Raw genomic sequence first — 25,295 nt, forward strand, 5'->3', positions numbered from 1 at the left:
TTCTTGCGCAGGTGCATGGATGAAAAGAATAATAGAAAAAAGTAACAGCTTGTTCCAGTATTTCCGTACATAAATCATGGCGCTGTGTTTAATAATCCATTCCTATAACTTGCTTCTCACACGATTACTCGAGTGTTAAAAGAAAATTCTAATCAGAGAAGTAGGTCGATTATCAAGATCGTTATCAATCATCGAAGTTTCCCCGACAGCAAACTTTTCGCTATTGTATATTTTACACCGTGTTTCAGAAACTAATTACTCTTGGGAAGCACGTCGAGATGCACTTACTATGAGGGGGCATGATCTCCGTTCGTCGAGATGAGAGTCGGTTTGTGGCCGAACCCGAAGCCTTTGGGCCCGAAGAGCTTTCCGTAGCACGCGCGGCAATGGATCTCCTTGTCGGGGCCGTCGCATGCCAGCATGGAGTCCAAGGGTCGGTGACACTCGGCGCAATTGAAGCACTTCTTGTGCCACATGGTGCCCTTGGCGAGCTGTTGTTCAGCGGCGAACACCATGCCACCGCAACGGGGGCAACCCTGCCCAGCTGGCGCCTTAATCGAGGTCGTATCAGGATTGTAGTAAGGTCGACTGGCCGAAATTTCTTCCTCCCTGCGGGTAATTAACGCGATTACGATACGATCTCGCCTGGTCGAATTTATATGTTTCATTTAATCTTATGTCAACTGAATTTTTAACTGTTTAATTTCACTCAAACCGATAGGTCATGCACAATAATAAAGTATGCAAATGAAGATGTATGCGCTGAAATTCGTAAGATTTTCTCTTATAATCGTGCTAATTCCGCTTGAAATTTAAACTTCATCTTTTATCTTCCAATTTCAGTATCTGTTAGTCCCTTCGAAATGTACTTGTCATTTCCCTCTTAAATTATGTCACAACACATGAAGTATTTTTATAACATGTTTTTCAATGATTTTTATCCAAGATCGAAACTTCTTTCGTGAACTGTGTTAGAAACATATACTTCGCATTTATATAAAAAACTCGCTAAAGTTTTATATATAAGTAGATAAAATAATGCTCACACAAATTTTCTTTATGAACTTAGTGGTAAAAACTTTTTCGTAATTCTATCAATAATTACTTTATTAATTAGTTTCTGCTAACTATGGTCAATATCTTATGCTTAAACGCATTGCGGATCTGCAAAGTCATGAAATCACTCAAAGTCTTTACGAGTCTTCGTTCAACGCGCTTTACAGGCCCGGTGGAGCTCGGTTATTTAAAACGACTTGTATTTATAGTCGCGCGTTCAGCAGAGGGTTACGCGTAAACTCCCAGCATTGGAGCTCGAGACTTACGTGAGCCCGTCGGTCTGGAGGAATCCCGAGCCACATGCGAATCCGTATCCGTGCGGTCCCCACTTTTTCCCGTAACAGGTCTTGCAGTAAACATCCCGGTCCGGACCGTCGCAGGCGATGATCGAGTCCAGGGTCTTGGTGCAGTCGTGGCACTTGTAGCACTTCCGGTGCCATTCGCGGCCCTTGGCGAGCACCTGCTCGGCGGCGAAGACGACGCCACCGCAGCGGGGACAGCCCTTGCCGGGCGGGGCCTTGATTATCGCGGTGTCGATCACGGTGGTGCGAGGAGCCGCATCGCTGCACCGCAAAGGGTCACTCACATTATTTCGCCGGTCGTTCTCGGCGACATGGGGCCGATCATTGAACCGCAGGGATTATACGGAAAAGCGATTGATTCTGCCCAATCGTCTCCCAAGTGAATTTGATCAGGCATCTGAACTCCACAGAAGACGGGAAACTTTGGGTTTTCCTCGATTTCAATTTTAATTTTAATTTTTAATTTTAACCCCACTTTTCTTATCCCTGCGGCTCATTCGTGATATCACAAAAGAACGGAACTGCATGCGAATGACAGGATGATTGATCGTCGGTAATCGCTTGGCAAGACACATAGAAGAGATACTGAAGTTGTCCAATGTTTCGTCAACTCTTGATAAATCTCGTTAAAGAATGCAAAAAATTGTACAGTCATAAAGAGTCATTAAAATCACAATTGAAATTCCTGACTTTCTTCCGTGTCCGTAACACGCGATTACGAAGTTTTCATTTCGTGGAGGTTTAAGCAAATTATACGTCACACGTCTGACTTTCTATTTAATTAATTAATTAAGGGAAAAGATGAGAGAGCTCTAGATCGACTTACATATGACACGTGATTACTAATATGATATCTAGTCGCAGGGGATGTTAGCAATAACAATTCGGATTCTACATGAATTTCAGGTTTAGTTTCGGTTTTATAAGTATATACGTGCACACAAGACCGTACAGACCGTGTGATAACAGGAATGTCGAATGTATACGGAAGAGAGAGTCTCTAGCAACTATGAACGTCAGCGTGAGTATTCCACTAATGTAAAACGATCGAATTATGATCTGCCTGACTGAGAAATGACACTCGATATTCCGATACGATCAGCCGATTCGTGATGCCAGGGTGAGTAAGAGCGCAAAGCGTTAAGGCGTCGGTCTATATGTATGTATAAATATGTGTATATTATATATACCTACACATTATATGTATATATTATATATACACGGACACACACAGGCGCACGCATGTACACGGTGTTTTGGAGAAAGTGCGCGCCAATAGCAATTTTTCTTATACTCTTCGAGAAAATCGAGAGTGATTTTTTTCTCACAAAAAATACAGCCTATTTATATAGGGTTGCCACAGACCTGGAAAACTGGGAAAAGTCATGGAAATTTAAATTGGCCAGGGAAAACCTGGAAAATTTAGGGAAATATAGTATAAAAGAGCCTGGAATTTTGAACTTTGTTCACAAATGCTCTTATTCTAAAAAGTAGTTATATATTTGTTTAATATCATATCTAACATTTATATTTTATTTAGTGTTTTTACTCAATCGCCTTTTTTCCTCATAACGTAGTTCTTTTTTCCAATACACATTATTTTTTGTTAGAATGAATTTGCATTCAGGATTATATTACGTTACTACTTCCAAGTTTGTGTTGCTTCTAATAAAATAAGCTGTATTTCCTGCAATCCCTGCTTCTGAATGTTAAAATTTAAGATTACGTATTCGTCATGGAAAATTCTCCATTATCGTCTGCGAAACATGGAAAAGTCAGGGAATTTCAAAATTCATTTTCTGTGGCAACCCTGATATATTATCTCTTTGATTTTAATCTTTGTAAATTTAAAACAGCTTTATAACATGAAAAAGTAATGAAAGAAGATTTTCTTCGTGCAAATTGCATATATATCTTTGGAAGTATAATCATGCTTGCAGAATATTACATTTGAATATTCAAAAGAAAAAGAGAGAGAAAAATTGCACAAATACTGACTTACGTATTTAAATATTAATTTGCAATTTTTATTTCTCATTTCCTTGACTCATTGTAAAATTCGATTAAAATTAATATTGTTTCAGGATCTGAAAAGTTTATTATTCAACAGCAAGAAATAGTATTCCGATAATGTTTTTACTTTTAAACTGTAACTAATTTTTGATAATTAATATTGTACTTTGCTTTTGAATATTTCTTATTTTCGTGTAAAGAATTCTTTCTCTCTCCTCGGGACAAAAGTATCCAATATTATTTTGTCAAAAATATTGAAAGAGAAATTGTTATACAGATCCGGAAGATTCATTCTTTCAATTTCAAATGTAAATGCTCACAAAATAGTAAGGGTGGTTTCTCGTTCTATATGCACAACGTGCAGAAGCCAAGAGATAAGCTCGACGAATTTTTTGCTAAGAAAAAAATCGACGCAGATTACTCGAAGATAAAGCTGTCGCTACTCGCGCCGCTCCTCTTTCTCCGAGCACCCTGTTTACGCGCGCAAAATAATAATCGTCATAACTAAGGGGGCGCGTACCCCTCGTCCTCAATATCGCACTGCAGCCCGATCCACATAATCCCGGCGTGGCCGACACCCCGCGGACCGAATTTCTTCGGATAGCAAGCTGTTAAGCAGACAAGCGCATCATATATAGTGAAAGTGTAGAAGCCGAGGCGGGATTTCTCTCTCTCGCGTGCTTCCCATCTCAGTCCCGACTCTGAAAACCCACCCATTGGCGTAGCAGTCACTCTGCAGGGCGCCGCCACCCTGGCCGTAGCCATAACCCTTCGGTCCGAACTTCTTTCCGTAGCATACTGCAGACAATATCGATTAAAGGTTTCACGTCGCCTAACGTTATCTCGTGATGATGGTCAGCGACAAAGACATAATCGTACAGATACGCTAATTACTAATACAATCTTTTATTTTCCTCTAGATTTTTTCATGTCGTCATAGCATTACCAGTTTGTCCTTTGCATTAAACACATAATGCAGTGTAACAAATTGAAAATTTAATAAGATTTTAATTAATATGTACATATAGGATGTTTTAGAGAGAATTTTTATTATTATATGCATATAAAATATTCTAGAACTTTCAGACAATTATTTTCTAGCGACAGTAGATTCAGAAAAACCTTGTGTATTTCAGATTACATTGTTTACATTAATATGCAATGATAAGTGAAACTTGACCGATATGTCACGTCGCCCGAAATAAAGACGTTCTCTTTAATATTTATTGGGTATACGATCACCACATGCCTCGGCGGTCGAACTGGCAAAAATGCCCGTCACGAATTGAAGGGAGATCCAGATTCGAGCCCTGGAGCTGGAGTGATATTTTTCGCAATAAATTCTTTGCAATGATTTAAAAGGTGCTAATTAGCATTAATGTTAAATCAATTATCGATTTAATTATATGAATTTACTATTCCAATAAGAGATTGTCTTTCAAGATCGATAAGTAATCGATGTGCAGAAGAAGTGTTTATTGAACGGAAAAAATATATAAATTTATACAAAAATATTACTATAAAAGATCCAGCTCGATCAAAAATAGAGTTCCTCTATATTTATTTTAATGTGATTAGAAAAATATTCCTTACATGCCTCTTTTCAACTATATTTAGAGGTTCAACCGATTTCTTCAAGACGCAAAGGAAAAAATAGAGAATTCTATTTTTTGACAGTTTTAATTCTCCTAGTCTTGAAATAGTTGATCATCAATATTTTGGTAACATTTACATATATTATTCAGCGGCTCATGTGCGGAAAATATCTGCATATATGTGATAAATCATAAATTAAATTAATTCTGTACCACATTTCGCATATCTTGTACGTTACGTCTTCATGCGCGCGATCGTACCGTATCCTTACCTTTGCAATAAATGTCCTTGTCAGGACCTTCGCAGCAGTTGACGGAGTCTAATCTTTTCGAGCAGTTGGCACACTTAAAGCATTCCCTGTGCCATTGCTGCACGAAACACAAAGGATGGGTTAGTCACTGAAAATTCTAAGGAGAGGCGAAAGTACTATTGTACAATATTACTTCCTTGTACAATCGTTTCAGGAGCGCAGACATTAAAAGCTCCTTGTATCCCGCCAAGATTTGTTTCAAGACAGTAGCAACGAGTAATGTGCTACTGTAAATCTTTATTCTCATTTAAGCTATTTTAATATTTGTATCGTTCCAATACTCTTACGAAACTCTTACACGCCGGCTTATATTATAGCTTATATTATAGCTTTTTCCTAGAAAAAATTCTTGTAGTAGTTTCAAGATAAAAATAATGATTTCTAATGATCCAAAAAGACATTAATATTGAATTCAGTTCAAACGGCTTTCAAAGTTATTACAAAATACTGCAAATTTATCTTTAAATAATTAAAAGTTAAGAAAACAAGATTTATTTTGAAATTCTATGTTTCTTCCTCATTTCTAATAATATTTTATTCTAATTCTCTTGTTTATCATATTCATTTATAATATATTGTTTGACTATTTAAGATTTAAAAACTTTTTAAATTTCAATCTTATTATAAATAATACTACTAACTTATTATACTTAATACTAAATAGAAAAATAAAACTTAATACTAAAACTAACAGCATTTTCACTAACAATATTTTTCGTAATTTGATCTCCGTTATTTATGATTTCCTGTAGTAGAGCGGTAATTCTGGAACACGGCGGTCTAAATTCGTTCGGATCAAATAAACAGATATTTCGCGCGCCATAGATAACAAAGACGAGAAAAAAGAATGCTAGAACAATTGATTAATCCTTCTTCTGTGATACCTTGCAGCCCTTGTATGTTCGGGGGCTGTTTCCTGGCGGCGTGGAAAGAGTTTACAAACTGATTTTAGTAGGTAACAACAACAAGAACGAACGGAGTCAGAACGGAACGGTAGACAGATAGATAAATACGTTCAGGAGATAATATAATCGTTCAACGTTTCAGAACACAGGACTGTCAGTACGGATATCTGTACAACAAATCGAGAAAGAATTAAGGAACTGGCCGTATAAAGGGGACTGCAGATTCTTTAGACGGAAGATACCTCGACAGTATATCTCGCGGTCGGGACCATCGCAATGAAGCGTCGAGTCCAGAGTACGGCGACACGTTTTGCACTTGAAGCACAGTTTATGGTAAGCCTAATCACAAGAACGAGGATTGACGAAAAACGGCGGTCTGCTAGAGTCCGACGAGACGTTTATCGGTTCTTGGTGCCGCGACGAATCGTCGAATATGTCAATTTCTACATTTCGATCGTCAGACCGAGTATGCCTTAAGAGAAGTTTAGTGCTTTCCTTGATTCTACAACGGTATCGAAGATTTCATATCAGAGAGTGCATTCGCATGTGATGTGATCCAAGATTTAAAAATTTTGACGAAGTAGGGTCTTATCACAAAATTCAAGGAGACAATGTACGGATTCTTCGTTTTCAAGGAGAATTGCGAGCAGGAATTGCGTAATTCTCGCGCAAATAAGTGATTTCAACGGTACGCCGCGCGCCGGTGAGTCACATCACGGACGACGAGAAAGATGGATCGCCGTCGCCGTTTTCGCGCGCGGATTATCGCTGGACCAGATTGTCGGCCAGCAATTAGCCTCCATTTCTCTGGTTCCGAGCGGCGGCGCGGCGCTCCTTCTGGTAGCGAGCCATATTATCGCCGGGTATCGGGCCGGCTAAGATTGGCCGGCCAGTTGGTGCGCCGCCAAAATCATTCTCTCTGACGAAACCACCGAGAAAGTTTCTAGGCTAGCACACCCCCGGTCCAGAGAGCGAGGAATCTTCCTTCTCCTCCCCCTCCCATCCACCCCCGTTCCTCTCTCCCGGCCGCTGTTTTTTTCCGCACATTGTTATGAAATGGAGATTGGATAAGATTACGGGGACGCGTGACGCGGTCCATTACCACGCGCCGCGTGCCGAATTTAGACGCGCGGCAAAAGCCACGATACGCCGCGCGTTGCCGCAGCTGTTTTGTAATCCGCGCGACGCATTTTTGCCGCGACGCGGTAAGTTCCGTCCAGATTTTCCGAAATACATGTGAGTAAGCGCGACGATGAGGACGGCCGATTGCGTCAATCTGTCTGTCGTCGCGTCAGCGACCGATTTTATTGCTTCGCGTGCTAAATCGCGCGCGCTACAATCCCGCGCGAGCCGCCCTCGCCCGTTGAAATATCCTCGCGGTTCGAGGCTGGCCCCACCCACAGGGGGATCGCAGCGCGCACCTAGATTAAGGCTGCAATTCGAGGAGTACGCGAGAAGGGCTATTTTCGACTATCGTCTGTCAATCTAAAAACAGAGATCGGTGGAGGAAGCACTTGATGAACAAATAAAAAAAACCATATGGTCGCGTTTTGATTTCTGAATAAAAGTGGTAATTGCAAAACTATACATTAAAAAATTATCTGGTATATTTACGTTCTATAGAACGTCTATAATTCGCACAGTATCCCGAAACTCGCACGCTTTCTATCAATTATCTTCACGAGTAAAAGATTAATAGTCCGTTCAACGTATCCGAAAGATTAATGAAAAAACTGTGTACTTATGATTAACTGAGGTATGCCGACTCTCCTTTAATCTTTTAAACTGCACGAGCGAACGATCAGTCGAAGCACCAAGGAGACGCAAGACTTCTATCGTTGTGCATTTAACGCTAAATACACATAATGTTCACACGTCGCTGGTAAACAATTAAACTTTGATGCTAATAGGATTTCTTAATTGATTGTTTGCCAGGGTCTCTATTTGTGTCGCATTTAGTGTTAAATGCGCACCGCGTACGCCTTATCTTTTAAATGGACTTACCCTTCCTCGGGCCAACATCTGCTCGGCGGCGTAAACGTACCCTCCACAGCGAGGACATCCCTCTCCCTCGGGTGCTTTGGCGATAGCTCGCGACTCGAGAACAGCGTTCGAACCTCGCGAAAATTCACCCCTAAAAATTCAGTTCATATTAAAATCCATCCACCAATAAAGTTTACGCCAATATCGTCGTAAGATTCCGAGGTAAAACGAATCATTTCATTTTTTATCACTTTCGACATATATTTACAATACTTTTTTTCATGGAGCAGTGTCTTTTATAGAGCTAAGAGGGATGATCCACCAAAATTAATTCGTTTTATCTTTGAATCTCATAATTCGGTAATCAGATGTAAGCATTGAACGTGGAAGCCATTAAATACAGCACACAGATAAAGTAATATTTAAACAATGAAATTGATGGTTCACACGTAAAGTAATAGATATGATAATTATAAAACAGAAGTTTAGTGACTGTAGTTAATTGAAATAATTTATTAGAATTTGATATCCGAGTAATCCAGATTTTCCAAATCAAAGTTTCTTAAATCAAAGTAATGTGAAACATTTAAGGAATTCAAGTCTGGAACTCTAATAAATATGTTATAGAGATATGTATAAGAAAAAATCGAGAAGTTGAAACTAAAAAGAAACTTTAGCTAGGAAAGACTTAAAGTATGTATAAATAACAAAAATATTTTGGTTACTAAAGCAAAAATATAATTATCGAGCATTCATAACTATCAGATTAATTTATAGAAGCATCAGAGAATCTCTACCATATTTCGTTAATTACTTTTACATTTCCATAAAATACTTTACAGGGAATTATGAAAACTTATGATGTATATGCATAAGTACAAAATTTTAGGAAACTATTAAAATGCGTATTGTGATCCGTCAATTCCACTGAACACGTTCTAAACACTACTAGTCTACAGAAACAAATAGCGCCATCAAGACATCCCATTCCGACGAACATCAGAAATCTTCGAATAATCGGACGCAAATATACAAGAAGAATACGATGCTCTATTTTAAGATGCCCAATATCAAGTCTTGCATTGGTCAAGACGCAAGTACATGGATATTTATATGAACAAAATGCATATTTTGCACCACTTGCTAATTGATTCTTGGACAAGTATTACAAATAACTTACATTCGTTTAGTTAGCCTTTCGAAAAATCAACTTTTTTTTTAATTCTATCTGATACGTAAGGTACATCAAGTATATCGCGTACAATATATCAAATGTAGAAACTTGAAACTTATTTAAACTTTCCAAACTCCAAAATATACTGCAATAAAATCTTACATAAAGTCAAAAACTTTTGTTCCGATTTTTTTTTGCATTAATAGTTAATATCTTCTTGCATTATATCCGATTTTCGTTGGAGACATCGAAGAAAGTTACGTCAAATTTGATAAGGCCGGGAGATAACATAAAATACATCAAATAGTATTACGGGTTAGCTTGTTAGGCAAGTGTTAGTCAACGTGTTAGCGTAATTTTTCCCCTTCGCAACCACGGTACGTGGCTTCCGCCGAGCCCCGAGAGAGGAGAGCCGAGAAGCAAACCGTACGTGTAATACGGCATAATTGTGCCAACGAATAATTTGTCAAAAAAAAAGAAAAGGAGAGACAGACGGAGAGAGAAAGAGTGATAAAAGAGAAGGGACACAGGGAAGAGGGGAATATAGAAGTGCCGCCGTGTCGGGTACAGTGTGGAGAGCCTGTGCGTGCGTATACGCACGCATCCGTACCGTGAGGTGGAATATCATCGACACAGTGAAGTAACACCGATCGTGCCTGTCCTCCTTGTAGCGTGACAATTGCGCCGCTGAGATGGGGTTTTACATTTACGGTACAGTGGTGTATGTACAGCGGAATACGTGAGCGGTGCAGATGCACATGCACTTATCACGATTGGTTGTTTAGATTCGTCCTGACGGTCCAGAAACGATCCAAAAGCGTATTGGACACAGTGTGCTTGATCACTATGTGCCAAACTTAATAAAAGAAAAACTGTACATGTTAAGAAATCCCGCGAGTATGCTCGAGTAAAGTGTTAAAATAGACTTGATCTTTGAGGTATAATTTAGTAATAGGTAATAATATAGGATAGGTAGCCCACACTTTCTTTCATTTATAAGTTCATTGACCGATTTGCACGTATCTGATTGAACATCTTCTTCCCCCGCTATCTTTAAATTTAAATAAAGCTCCTTCAATTAAATTCAATTTTAACAAGGCTTAATTCATGAAACTGAATCACTACTTTTCTATAATTTACAAACTAATTTATAGTGTATGTAGAGAGAGAGAATTGTATCTTGAAATATTTATACCAAGGAATAATTCTCTTCGTTTAAGGTCAATGAAAAGGCAGACAGGGAAATCTGTGACATTCAGACACAGAGCACGACAAGTGCATTTGCAACAGACTGTGAACACGCACTGTATCCTACTAACTACTGACTACCAACTAAGGAACATAGCCGACAGGTATGAGGGCTCATCTCAATGGCATTATCATCGCTACTTCGCAACATTGTCGCTGTCGAGAACGGTGTTGGATCGCCGTTACCTCATTATATCGACATAGTACGCGAATACACTAACACGCACGCGGGCACGCACGCACGTACACGCACGCACGCGCCAGCACCCACGCAAGTAGTTAAGGCTAAGTGTTAGCGAGATTATAGGATTAGATGTGGTGCGAGAGAGGCCATGCAGGAGAGCTACGTGTATATAAGCTACAAAAAAGAAAAAGAAGCTTTGTCACGCGGCGAAAAAGAAAAAAAAGGAGAGATAGCGAGAGAAAGAGAGAGAGAGAGAGACAGAGGCGCAATTTGACTCGATGCTCACCATTCTTGTACTCGGTATTTTCTCTTTATCACGCAGCTCGTACTATGTGATAAAGTAACAACGGTATATTGTTCAATGCTTGCCTCCGGTTGGCTCGTGCTCGGCGGGGCTGGCGGGGGCGGGGTGTGTCGTGTGTTTCTTTTCTCTTATTTTCGTTCTCGTATACATATATATATACATTTTTATCTCTTTTTTTTCGTAAGCTTCGTCCCCTTTCTCGGCGAAAGAGAGCCTGAAGGGAGGAAGACGAAGGGCCGAGGATGCGGGTTTCGTATATACGCAAAGGCTCGACGTCACAGAGAAACAGAGAAGGAACACGTGCGGTGAAACGTGTGCACGCTTCAACAGTCTACTTCCGTAGATTCATAGAGTCTCTCGTGTCGTTCAGTCCCGGTCAAAATTACAGTCGTACGTGTTGAAAGCGAGTTTGCGCTTCAACGATATGGATGTATGAAAAAGTGACGTTTCGACATTTATTCGCGATAATAGGATAATTATCTTAATAACTCTCCGTATTCCATAGCATTCAAAAATCTTAACTTGTCGAATTTATCAGTTTCAATATCTGATTACACGGAATTCAAAATAGACTTGCGCACGGTAATTTATATTGAGGATTTCGCAACTTTGACCGGGCTCAACTAGCGTGGCTCCGTTCTGCGTTTTTCGAACGATGCGCTCGTTATGCACGTCACTCGTACATTGATAAATCTGTCTACACACTGAAAGGTAATGGGGAAACGTGTGTTATATTCGTTAATGAAAGACACCGCTTGGTTGTTTTGTTTCCAGTTTTATCTTTCCCTTTTTTCCACTTTTAATGGCACTTATTACAGATGGTACAAATGATCCTATAAACTAGCGTATGTATTTCGCATAGAAGAAAAAAAAATTAACACAGAAGAAGAAGAAGAAAGAAAAGAGAAAGAGAGAGCACAATTCAATCGATCGGACGTGACGATGTTGGCCGGTCACACCGGGAGACGATGAGGGAAAAAGGATTCGGGGAAAAGGGGTTAAACGTTGGACTAAATTGAACGTCGTTCACGATGTGATGCACGACGGTGACGCGAGAAGTAAGATCGATAGGGTAAGGACGGATCTTTTTTCGAAGAGGATAGAGAAACGCGGTGACATGCTCGCCTACGGTGATGACAGACTCCAAAGAGGTGGGAATAAAACAGTCTGGTCCTAAGGGACCCTCTAGATTCAACTATCAGGACACGAAGGACCGTCTAGATCTAATTCTTATGAGAGAGAGAGAGAGAGAGAGAAAAAAGACAAAAACCGAGGCGGAGACGAGATTCTCTCTTCGTCATGCATCGAGAATTTAAGAAAAAGGGGAAGGAAAATGTAGAAAAACGCGATTCACTCTGTCGGACACGCTGTACACGTATACATAGACGCGTGTTCTCCTGGCATCCTGGACGAGTTTGCGCAGGCAGCGGCTTCTTCCGAGTTGCTGGAGGCGCGATTGACCAAGAGAAGAATTCATGCTGATGGATCACGGGCGGTTCACGGACGGTTGGTCGGTCGATTTTCAGTTTCGCACACGTGGAGGATGTCTTTACGTGGAGAGGGTAGTACAACAGAGAGACGCTCCCGACGTGGGACCACGTTGGTGGTAATGCTACTCAGGAATAAGGGAAGAAGAGGGGGGTGGGTGTCGGGGGTCGAGGTTGTGCGACGGCAGATGCCACTCACTCGTTCTTCGCTTGAAGATGCTCGCCTTGGTCCATGGACAGGCAGCCAGCTCCGCCACCGAAGCCGTAGCCCTTAGGGCCGAACTTGCGGCCGTGGCAGACTTTGCAGAACAGCTCGCCCTCGTGCTCGGAGCAGTTTGTCGAGTCGAGCGGTTTGCCGCAAAGACCTGCAACACACGGTCGTCGTTCGTCGTTGGAGATTACGGCGCTTCCTGCTGGATGTACTCGAGTGTCGAGGTGTTAAGTACCGTAAACTATTCTGTGCTACCACGGGATACTTGAACAAATGTCTAACTTATTTTAATTCGGCAATTTTCTAAGTGTATATCTCAAATAAGCATATTTTGTAATATTCTCACTTATATTCTGCACTTTATTCGAATTAGTCGAAGAATAGCGCGTAAATATTGATGTAAATGTATTCAAGTATTGGAGTGCCATTATTTTCTGCACAAATATAAAAAAATATATAATATATTTTTTAAATTCTTACATATATTATATATTTTTACACGTATACAAAAAGAGTAATATTTTATTGATACGCAAATAAAATATTCAAAAATATTTACTATAATATTAATATAAGATACGTTAATTCACTTATAATTTATTTCTTAAAATTCATTCCTTTTTAGAAATAGTTATTATGTATGCATCTTTTCAAGCCACGGCAATGTTCAACAATGAGATTATAGTGAATTATTCACATCGGTCATTGCACCCGAAAGCACACTACCGGACAGCCGACAATTGATTTTTGGCAACCTGCAGACCTGATTACAATCGCGACGGGCTAACCGAGCATAAAATTTATTTTAAACCAGCCTAAAAATAGGAAACTCGATAATGTTTTCCGTAATGAAATTATTTGGTCATTCTTACAGTACACATGTCACAGAACACATAGAAACGCACACCATTAAATTCAGATAAAGAGATAAATTTCAAACAAATTTTGAAAAAGCAGAAGCACATAAAAAATAAATTATTTTATGTCTCTTACGTTAATGCATTTTTTTACGAATAAAATCGAGCGTCTCAAATTTACTGAAATATCTGGCTATTTAAATGGTGATTGCGTACAACAATGCGCTGTTTCCACTTATACTGTTTTTATTATAAGAAAATATAACTGTTCAGAAATATTATTTTTATGTCAATTAAAAGCTTTCAATAAGTAAAATAAAAATGTACTTGTATTAAAATATGCTATTTGCACGATAAATGCTTTTGTTGTCTATGTAAAATTAAGAATACCTGTCTATATTAAAAAAATTTTTGTGTATGTATTATAACATCTTTTTCCTTCATATTTTTAAGTTACAATATGACATCGGTTCTCCTGTTAATTTCAACGTATTGATTCGTTGCTCTTATGTGACTAAAAAGAACACTTGTTTGCATTCTCTCTATTTCTAAAATTATAAAATTACGTTTGTTTACTCACCGCACTTGAAGCACGTTTTGTGCCATTTCAACCCACCGGCAACTCGCTCTTCTGCAGCGTAAACAGATTTGCCACATTTAGGGCATTTTGGATGTTCCACGGGCTTGAAAGGCATTTTTATACTGAAAAGGAAACTCTGTTAACGCGCGTTATCTTACTGCACCAAAATTAGTCGCAAGTCAATCATCGTCATGTCAAGTCGAGAAGCTGTTGTAGTGTCAAATTATTATTTTTTACTGTTAAACAACTGAAAAGATGACGTAATCTTATGATAATTAGTTCGTAACGCTAATACAATTAGAAGTGCATTATAATTATTTAAACGTTGGAAATGACTTTTATTCTTAAAAAAAAATCTCGTGGAAGGATCTGAACGAGAGCAACACAATTTTATAGCGAAAACATTTTATCAAAAATTGTATAGTTTCTAAATCCAAAATCCGTAATCAAATTCGACATCTTTATTAATATCGAGAGGAATCATCGCCGGTACGGTAACCCATTTCGGTTACCTAACCGGTCGCTTACGAGGACGTAAACAATCCGCGTTTCCGTCTGACTCGTCGGCAACCAGTTCTATTTTTGTGGCCAGCTTAAAGCGCGCGCACGGTTGAGCAAGTGGAGGAACGAACTATATAGAAAGGGGAATAAAAGTATATCACGCACGACATACTAAAGCATTGAACAGATGCACGATGGTAAATATGTCTTTCTACTTACATAGAGGAAATTTTGTTAATAAGTTCGATACATTTGCATATTTGAAGAAATTGCGAATTATATCAGAAGTATTATTTAATAATATAATAATTATATTAATAGAGCGAAACTGGAAACTAAATGAAAGAGAAAAAAAGTTTATTCAAAGCCTAGATATCAGTAATTTATTTGTTAAATAAAAGAATAAAGAATTTTGGCAAATCAAGATAGAAAATACATAAATAATGAAATGTTAATCTTACAATTAGATTATTTTCAAGTAGACGTATTTTCATTTTTCCGATAATAACTATCGACATATAGATTAAAGCATTATATTTTGAATTTTATTGCACTTGAAATTCTTTAAATGATATCTGCATAAAAGAACAGAAGAATTTATTTATGTATCCAAATGTCAAACGAAACGAAAGTAATATTGTATATTGTCATTACAGATATTTATTATTTAGATATTAAAATTTCGATGATTTCGGTAGAAATACAATGTAGAAAATCTTTAATTATTTAAAATGGATATTTATGTCCACTGTATAAACTACTGTTGTTGAAAACGTAGAAGTAAGTACATAGCGATTGATCTACACGCTTGTTGCAACGAAATAGTGATGATATCTGGCACAAACATTAATGGTTGTGCGTAATAGCGTTTGGCAATGCTAGTTAATCATATCACGTAGCAATAATATTTTGCTTTAACAGCATACACAGATAATGGTGATGATAGTAGTTACATTTGGCACAATGTCGTATAGGTATAATGCATTATAATAATATTCTGCAAAAATATAATAAATACAGCGATAATAGTTGAAATAGCAGTTATAATGAATTGTGCGCCTTTCTATAAAGCATAATTTTAAATATCTGGTTTTTTATTCTTATATTTCTTTTCCTGCTGCCTAACCACGCGTCAAAAATAGCTTAAACTATTCTCATAACTATTATAGTTGTTATACGCATATTATCTATCATTGTTGCAAGAATTTAATTTTTAAATTGCAAAAAGTATACGGATATTATTCTACATATGGAGTGGTAAAAGCCATAGTGATGTAAATCAATTTTTTTAAAATATTGACTCGTGTGCGTAGATGCAATTTATATATTGTGTAGATTGCATCTATACACATAAATCAATATTTTAAAAAATTTGACTTACACCACTATGGCTTTTACTTCTCCATATAATAATGATAAACGCCAGTGAAATGGGGAAAATGTTTAGCGACTCTGTCGAATGTGCTGTATTACTACTAACAATGGTAAGAAATAGTAGAGATATTTATATCTCTTTTTTAATTTAAGTTCAGAAATAAATTTTACGTTACATCAAATATCTTTTAATATTGTTTTCGTTTTTTTTACAGATTCTATATATTTGCAACGTTATTTTATAGATATGTACTAGCTTAAGCTATCCGGCGTTGCCCGTCGAAGAACACCCGTGAAAACACATTTTACTTCTTTTCACCCCGTTAGGGGCCGAATTTCTAAAAATCCCTTCTTATTGTTAGTGGGTGCTTACGTTATGGAAAGAATATACTCCCTGAATTTCATGTTTCTAGGTTTAGAGGTTTGGGCTGGACGTTGATGAGTCAGTCAGTCAGTCAGTCAGGATATTTGTTTATATATATGTACAAAGTGTCCCAGAATATTTTTGCACTCTTTTCGAGTACAATAGATCAGTGTCCATAAAAGTGAATTATGTCCATCCACTTTACAATTTTAAGTGGAAAATTTTACTCTGTTAGTCATTTATCAGTCGATCTTCAGTGAATCGTGATTCACTCCGGTAGAGTTGCTCTAAAAATTTAAATAAAAAATTCACTCTTATCTTATGAGCGCCCGCATTTACTCAAATTAGATTTTTGGAGTGACTATCATTCTAATATATTAGTGGCGAAATCATTCTATGAGATTTAGAAAGTAGATTTTAAATATTTTCAAGTGTAATAAATGCAATTCCAATTGTCAAAAATATAAAAGTATATGTGCATATTTAATTAATCATATTTTATCTTATACTCACCGATTTTTTTACTTCGCATAAATTTATTAAAAAGTTATTATTTTTCTAAATAGGTAATTCTATAATAAATTAAATTTTATAATTTTGCAACTTTTATTTTTTAAACCGAATAAGTAAAATTTATTTTTTAATGTTATTATTTCATTCATTAAAATTTTACTTTAATTAGCACTAAAGCTTTTATTTATATGTAATTTACTTATTGTTAAATGTAAAGAATTTAAATTACAGTTTGTAAATTCAATTATTTAAAATACATCATTAGAGAATTAAATCACAAAATCTTATTCGTAAAATTTGAAGATTATTAATAAATAACTCAAGAAAAATAATAGAATCTATTAATGAGATGCAACAATTGAACGATTTTACACCGAAAAGTCGGTCTTACTTTGCTTTACACTCTGATGTATATATAGTCTTTATAAAACAAATTTGTCAAATTTAAAAATAATGAACCAATACATAGAAAATAAGCCATCAGTAAAATACATATTTTAGTAGCCGTGTTATCATAAAAACATAGTATATTTGCTATAACTGTAATTTGGATTAATATTTATTAATATTCTATTTTCAATTAAATATTTAAATAATTGTTCATCCCCCTTGAAAAATTGATTTTAATTCATGTCTATACCGTTCATGTACCCCCGGTAGCGATTAGCGCGTTTTAGCTGCATAAATTCGCTCCGTTACCACTGACAGTAGTATCCGGTAACGATATGACACGCCAGTAGTAGTAGAAGCAGTAGAAACAGGCGGCACCGCGCTAAAGAGAAAGAAAGAGAGAAAGAGAAAGAAAGAGAGAGAGAGAGAGAGAGAGAGAGAGAGAGAGAGAGAGAGAGAGAGAGAACGCGGGCGATTCTATATCCGTGCAGACGCGTGCAGGCGAGTCCGCGAAGCCGTATTAGGGAAGGCGCTAGGTTCTCCACGATAGCGGTCTCCTCGTTTTACCCCTACCGTTCAATCGCACGCATATTCGTGGATGGAATGCGCGGTAACCCAACGCGTGTCCTGCCACGCCGATAGGGCTGCAAAGTGTCCCTACACGTCGAAGTGTTACGTTACACGCGAAAATAAGAAACCAGGCACCAACACGTTAACTCGAAATTTATAAGATTTATCTGTTTACATTAAACAACCTTTACTATTTCTGCATATAATTTATACATTATTCAATTATTATTAATTAATTGTTGTATATGTATGCCCCGCTAATAATGTTTATATAGACTTGTTATTAAATTGATTTAACAATTTAAAGCATTAAACTTTAAAAAATTTTACAGTATTATATAGTTATAGTTATATTTTTATTATATTAGTATTATATAGATATAGTACAATATATTTGTCATTAAAATATCCAAAATATTAAAAACTTAGAATATATGTATGTTACTTATACATGCATATATTATTAATGTTAATAAAAATATACAATGTCCATGAACCGCACAATCTTTATATACTCTTAAAACTTCAAACCCCAGTGTTAAATTGTTGAAATGAGTCATGATTGAAGGACCTGCGCAATGTTGACGAGCGCTATAATTAAATGGAAATATGTATAATAATGATACGAAACGGCCAAGAATGAGCAATTGTAGCGATGTGGTAAGTGTTGGCATTAACAAACGCGTGTATGAATCATCGGTAATTATCATAAATTCTTGCTTCACAATATTTAAGCTTTATACTTGTAGCGAAGAAAATAATTTACCAAATGAGAAAATAATTACTTCACGAAATAAAAAAGTTTTTTGTCACAATCGGAATTGATCGGAATAAATAATTTCTCCCGATAAAAAATAGTTTAATTTAGCTTTTGTGAATATCTGAAAATATTTTCATGGCATGTGTATCAAACTAAGTTTGCTAAATCATATTTGGATAGCGAATGGACGAATTTAGGATCCTAAAATTAGATCGTGCTATAAAAGTATAAAGGAATCCTAATAACCCGATGACTTGCGTGATACATTATTACACATTTAATGTATATCTATATAATAAAACATTTTAAATAAAACATATGATATCTCATGTTACATCAATTCGAATGAAGGAATCAAAATATTATCACGGTATACGAGAATCTCCATCCTCCTATACCTGCCTATTACTCTTCGAGCATTAGTTTGTTAAGTAATATCGTCCAAATTAAACGTTGAAATTATAGAAGAATTCTTAATTCTCAATTCTCCTTCATTCGTAACAGATGAAGGATATCTCTGACGTATTCTTGAAACATCGCTATATAATTCTCTTATCGCGTTAAAAGTATATTAAATGTTTAAATAACAGCCTTTTAACGTATTCGTTGGAAAATCCATGTTCTTATCCAGGCTCGCATTTTATAATTAACTATCAGCTTACAAGTAATGTTATAATGATTTTATAAAATAAGCATCGGGACTATTTGGTTAATCATGTTCGCTACTTCGCTCAACGTGGTAATAATATCTCGTTCGAATTTATTTGATAACTTAGTTTAATTAGCATCGCCAGCCGACGAGAGACTGTTTCAGTAACTAATAATAGCGGGGGAAATGCGTTCGTATTTTTAAAATTAGTTCGGTAACTCGAATACGCATGATAATAATAACTTTTATGATTACCTACATGCAACTTTATTTTATGCAAAATTTATTTAAACGTTATTAAATATCGCAAATATTGTTTACAATCTGTTCGGAAATTTTTATATAAAAAGATTATTATATTTTACTCATGTTTTAACTGTCTATGTGTTTCTTTAGATACAAGAAGCATCATCAGTGTTATAAATTTAATTCACTAGAATTGTTAGATTTGATCAACTAAAATTTATTTATTTATGTATTTATTATAAGATTTATTATTATATTATCTTTAAATTTTGATATTTTTATTCTAACTATTTTTATTCCTTCATCCTTTCTAACGTCTTAGGATCGGCGGGCAGATTAGTTTGTCAACTTTATTAATATCTCATATGTCTAATTATAACGTAATACAGAATCTATGTTGAGTGATCGTGATTCTATTTTAATCTCTACACGATTAGATATTAAGGACATTAGATTTTCCAGCATGCCATATTCATCTTAGACAGCACAGACATCTTTCGCCCTGTCCATCTATGCGGTCTGCCCCGCCAATTATCGTTAAATTTTGTTAACTATATCTTCGTTTATATTATTAAATAAGACTATAAAATGTTCCTCAAATTCGGGATCAGCTTTCGACCGAATCGTCAAAATCCTTCCATATATAAAAATATCCTAATCAAAATTTCAACTTAAAAGGGACGATTCAATTGTACGTACGAAATATTTTTTACATGTTTTTTTTTTACTTTTTTCTGCCTCCAATGTAATAAAAATGCGTAAATTATTAATTTAAAATAAAACACTGTATAATTTAAAAACAGTTTTCTAAAATTCAGAGTTAGATAAGACTGTTTGATAAGTTAGCAATTTTATCAGGAAAAACTAGCGGTCCAGTTGGCTGCATGGGTAAATTGACAGATTTATTGTATTTTATATCTTTTATAATTAAAATAATAACTTTATAAAAATAAATCACTGTTACATAAATAGAATCAAAACTTTTTGAACTACATAATTTGGCAAACAATTAGTACCGCTTAAGAAAGATCATCATTTGATTGCAAACTGATCTTTAAAAAAAATTTCGGAAATATTATCAATCAATAATCGACAATTCACCCAAGTAGCTGACCTGATGTATGTTCAAAGATCTCGATGAATATCTTTCATGGCACTAAACGAGTTGTCAGTACTTCGGAAGAAGACACACGAGGAAAACAGACAAATCACGAGGCTGAAGTAAATCACGCTTGCAATGATTCTACGTGCACTTCTTCAGAGCGATACAGATAGCGATATTTGTGTATTGTCGTCGGTGTCGTCGGTATATGCGGCATCGATCGATGCGGCTAAGAAGAGTGTCATCAGCGATAGTGTCTGATAGTAGTAGCAGTAGTATATGGTATGTATCCGCGCCACACTGTTATCTCTTGGTACTCACCACTAATCGATCGTAGTCGCGCGAGAAAAAGAAAGGAACAGATAGAGAAACGAATAAAGAGAGGGAGGAAGAGAGAGAGAAGATTTCGAGTAAGTGGATTACAAAACACCGAACACTCTACACCGCACTAATACTGGATTCGAATGACTGTGCTCGCGTCGGGAGCGTCCTAGTCATAGCCCCCCAGGCTTTGCACACGGCACGTGTGCAGTGGGAACGTCAATGCTTTTGATGATGCTGCGCCGCCGGTGGCGATGATGGCGAACGCCAAAGGGCAGCGGGGATTCTTCGCTGAAGTAAGATTTAGGTCTTTGGGCCGAAATATGTCCGCCAATAATCTCTACAGGCCTATCACACACTTCAAAGTCTGTCTAACAATGTATTTCGATAGTAAAACGCTTCGATTAATTTAATTTCTCGACTATAACTCTACAAGTTTCGATATTCTTTTATTTCGTTTATTTTTTACGAGATTACGATACTTGTATAGAAATGTATTTATTATTTTTTAATTTTCTAACAAAAATTGATTTAATTTTCCTTTTCAATTACTATCCGCATATTATTTTGTTATATATCGTACATTTCATATTAATATTTAATAACATTTTTATTTGCCTAATATATATTTACGAATACTGATATTGACAAACAATCTATAAACTTCCTAACTTTATTATTGTATAGTATAACTAATTTAGATTATTCTGAAATGTCTTGATTAAAACATTAATGACAACATTATCTGCAGTATACTACACTCACTTAATGATTGCAAAATATAACATTAGAAACAAATAATATTATCAAAAATCGAGATCCATTATTTATTTTGGACAGGAGATTAGCATCTCTTCGTGCTTCTTTAAGAGATCCATTATTTTTGAAGATAGTAAAAGATTGATGAAATATAAAGAAGAAAACATAAAATATTTATATATTTTCCAGAATAAACACATCATTTTTCTTTTTTCAGAGCACTGAAAGTATTCATTACTTTTTATTCTGAAAAGAAAATATTCTACACTTACTCAGTACAAAATTTTATAAATATAACCTTAGTCTCAGAATGACATTAGTTGCTGTGAAATATTACAGAATTGATAACAAAATTCATAATACGTAAATAATATGACAAATTATAATATATTTCAGTAGCTGGCATGCCATAGAACTCTCGAGATACCGGACATGACCTGTCTGCGAAAAGAAGCAAGAAATGCCTCGCAGTCTAGTGAGTGACACTTACGTGTACCGTAAATTAGTAGTATATTATATTTATCCGCGATAATAATAAAAGTGAATCATTGTTGCGATATTATTATCCCCATTTGGGTAAGATCAATTCAATAAAATTATTTTACTTACCATTAATCAATGGTTCATTAGCATGTGTTGTGTAAGTAAATCATCAGAAAATATATATTCTCAAGACAATTCTAGATCACGAATTAACATAAAAGAAGTAAAATTTTCTTCGTTTAGCAACTCTTTCCTAGAATCAAGAGCCAGTATTAAAATATACATAAGATTTAAATGTTTAGCGCATTATAATTTTTTTGGATTAAAATTCTCAATGTTAAAATCTTTAAAGTTAGATTTTTTTCTAATTTAATCAATGCGCCCGATATCACTAGAAGTTATAAAAGTTAAAAATATAATATATAGTTCTTAAAATAGTATGTCATAGTCGTATATGATATTTATGTACTGAGAAGGCTGTGCCCATGTTAAAATACACGTTTGAACATTACAAGATTCGCTTCGAAAAATGTAAATCTCCGCAGACTCATGATGGAAAATTCCGCCCCGAGAAGAGAGTTATAATTGTGAAGAAAAGTAAAAATACATCGAAGACGGTAGACGCGAAGAATTCCGAAGGATACCCAGTTAATGAAACATCGCAAAAATATGCGAAGTTGTCGTTTGAACGACTCCCACATGCTTGATTTTTTTCTATAAATATTCTCTTAAGCTTTTATAAATATAATTTTACCAAGTGTAAATTTACACTATTTCACGAAATTGAATTTCACGAAATATAATGGCAATGTGTGTCGCTGTTTTCATACAAAAGACAGTAAAACAACGTTCTGTTAAATTTTAACAATATGTCACACTAAAAAAGAAAAGAATTTTATTTTCTGTTATACTACCTATTAAATTTCATACATTCCTATCATATTATATTCTTTTTTACAATTTTTATTATAAAATAATCCCTTCTTTTTTAATTTTTTCAAGTTATGTGCTACATTAAATTGTCCCCTATGGTCAATATAATTGACCACACCCACACACACACACACACACACACTCACACCTACTCTAAATCTTTCTATAAAGAATCCTCAATTAAGATAATTGTCAAAGAGTTAAACAGAGTGATCAATACACACTTAAAAATTTAATTCAATAATCATCGTTGTGATAAATCGCAATTGTTTTCCGTAATCCACCGTGCTGAGGAATTTTTGACCGGCCTAAAATTCCTCGGCTAACGGGTGTGTTCCGTGTTTTCGAGCACCCTCGTTTTAGCCGCGGGATTCCTCATTTCGCTGAGAGTGTGGCTGAGAGTGTGTGAGCGAGAAGTGTGGTAGCGCACGCGAGGGGGCCGCGATCTCTCGCCTTTTCGTAACGGGGTACCACGGTGAGCGCCGTGGTAAGAAGCCGCGCGGCCACACACTCATCTCGTCTAATAATAATATCTTACTCAAATTTCTATTTTTAGGGAGATATACGTGTGCGCGCACGTGCCTTTATGTAAAAGGCCCAAGTATATGGTTACGCACGCCTACGTGCGGGCCGCGCTTACGGTTATGAAGACGACGACGTCTCGAATTATTATTGCACACCGGCGGAATGTAATGTCTGCCGTGGATCTAACAATGTAACGGCCAAGATGAATAACAGAGCAGCACTGCTAAGAATTTACATGATACAGTAAAACTTTAATCTTTAAAAATTATATAAATTATTTATATTAAATGCTTAGTCGTAATTTCAAACTGCATATAGAATAAATAAATGTCATGTTATTAACTGTGGTATTCTACACCGTAACTTTTCATAATATGTTACGTAGTCATGTGCATAACACACAGGAAGTTATTGTCGCGCCGCAAGGTTGATAATTGTACTTTGATAATTATAAACAATATAAAACTTGAGAAAAGTATTACATAAAAGAATATTTTCAACGCTATCTTGTCCATGACTAAATAATTGTAATACGCGTATATGGAAAATTTGCTCTTGAGATTTTATATGATGTGTTGTACATAAAGCTGATTACAATTCTAAAAAGAAAAAAACCAGAAAAATAGGATGTATTTAAATTTAGTTAAAAAATTTACTTATTGGTTTAATATAAGTAATTCATTTACCGCACAATTTCTTTTACATTGTAAAGTATTATATACATCTATATAAAAGCGTACCAGTATACGATCTCACATTTCTCTCTCCTTCGGCGCTCCTGAAGCGTTGCGTTAAACTGTTTCTGTTATCCCGCTAACTTGAATTTACTCGCCTAGCAGGCGGCGCTCGTTATTCGCTAAGCTTGACAAGTTTACGCGCCGCGGACTATTTGCTCGCGAAAGTAAACTACAGCATGCCTGCTACGAAATACTATGCGTGGACCTTCCGCTGCGGTAGCAACGACGAAGGTGGCCGATGGCTTCCGGTATATTCTCAATCTAGCACACCGGAGATCCGGTAATACTTTACGTACGCGCGCACACGGTAAGGCCACTTCAGCAATTTTACATAAAAGCCGCGCGCGCATTTATCGGCCTGAAAATAGAAATTTGAGCAAGATATTATTATTAGACGATGAGTGTTCTCGCGGTTCTCAAATCGGTCCGCCCGTTTGTTACCGTGGAGCCGTCGGAGGACGGCTGCCCATACTTCACATCCTCCTCCACCCGTCTTTCTCCTTTGATCTATTAACGCGTAAGATCGTTTCTTGTAGAAATATTCACGTTTTCATTACGTGTTATCTTCTCGCAAGAATTTTGTCTCGCTTATTAGAATTATTTTACGAATCAGAGTTTTCTTTTCTTTATACATATCTTTGAATTTATCTCATGATGTGTATATAATCTATTATATCTGCATTATTCATATTATACATACAACTGTGTGTATAAATACGCACAATTTTATAAATTATACGAATTGCATATTTGCTATAATAAACAGCAAATTTTTATAACTTGATTAATAATATATGCCTAACTTGCGACCGTAATTTTAATGATGGTCTTGCTGAGCTCAAATAAAACAAAAATCCT

General features: G+C 36.1%; 1 protein-coding gene and 1 long non-coding RNA gene across 5 annotated transcripts in view; one reads left to right on the plus strand and one right to left on the minus strand.

Annotated features, from left to right (window-relative positions):
* The window catches only part of LOC139810698 (muscle LIM protein 1), a 23,443-nt gene extending 2,284 nt beyond the window's left edge, over nucleotides 1–21,159 (minus strand). Inside the window, exons 1-8 of one of the 4 annotated variants that reach the window (XM_071774468.1) lie at nucleotides 21,001–21,159; nucleotides 14,211–14,332; nucleotides 12,762–12,927; nucleotides 8,187–8,316; nucleotides 6,425–6,521; nucleotides 3,892–3,979; nucleotides 1,323–1,619; nucleotides 289–609 (exon numbers count right to left, since the gene is read on the minus strand). In XM_071774468.1, coding sequence (XP_071630569.1) covers nucleotides 289–609; nucleotides 1,323–1,619; nucleotides 3,892–3,979; nucleotides 6,425–6,521; nucleotides 8,187–8,316; nucleotides 12,762–12,927; nucleotides 14,211–14,325 — 1,214 coding nt within the window. In that variant the 5' untranslated portion in view covers nucleotides 14,326–14,332; nucleotides 21,001–21,159. Of the gene's footprint in view, nucleotides 1–288; nucleotides 610–1,322; nucleotides 1,620–3,891; nucleotides 3,980–4,084; nucleotides 4,170–5,238; nucleotides 5,336–6,305; nucleotides 6,350–6,424; nucleotides 6,522–8,186; nucleotides 8,317–12,761; nucleotides 12,928–14,210; nucleotides 14,333–21,000 lie in introns of those variants that run through there. The other 3 variants (XM_071774469.1, XR_011731465.1, XM_071774470.1) reach the window with 3 other exon arrangements.
* On the plus strand, nucleotides 21,158–24,657 carry LOC139810700 (uncharacterized). Its single transcript, XR_011731467.1, has 3 exons — nucleotides 21,158–21,296; nucleotides 22,156–22,234; nucleotides 23,732–24,657. It is a non-coding gene; the product is annotated as an uncharacterized lncRNA (long non-coding RNA).
* The last annotated feature ends 638 nt before the right edge of the window (nucleotides 24,658–25,295 follow it).

The sequence above is a fragment of the Temnothorax longispinosus genome, chromosome 3 (assembly GCF_030848805.1).
Source record: "Temnothorax longispinosus isolate EJ_2023e chromosome 3, Tlon_JGU_v1, whole genome shotgun sequence".
NCBI classification, from domain to species: domain Eukaryota; kingdom Metazoa; phylum Arthropoda; class Insecta; order Hymenoptera; family Formicidae; genus Temnothorax; species Temnothorax longispinosus.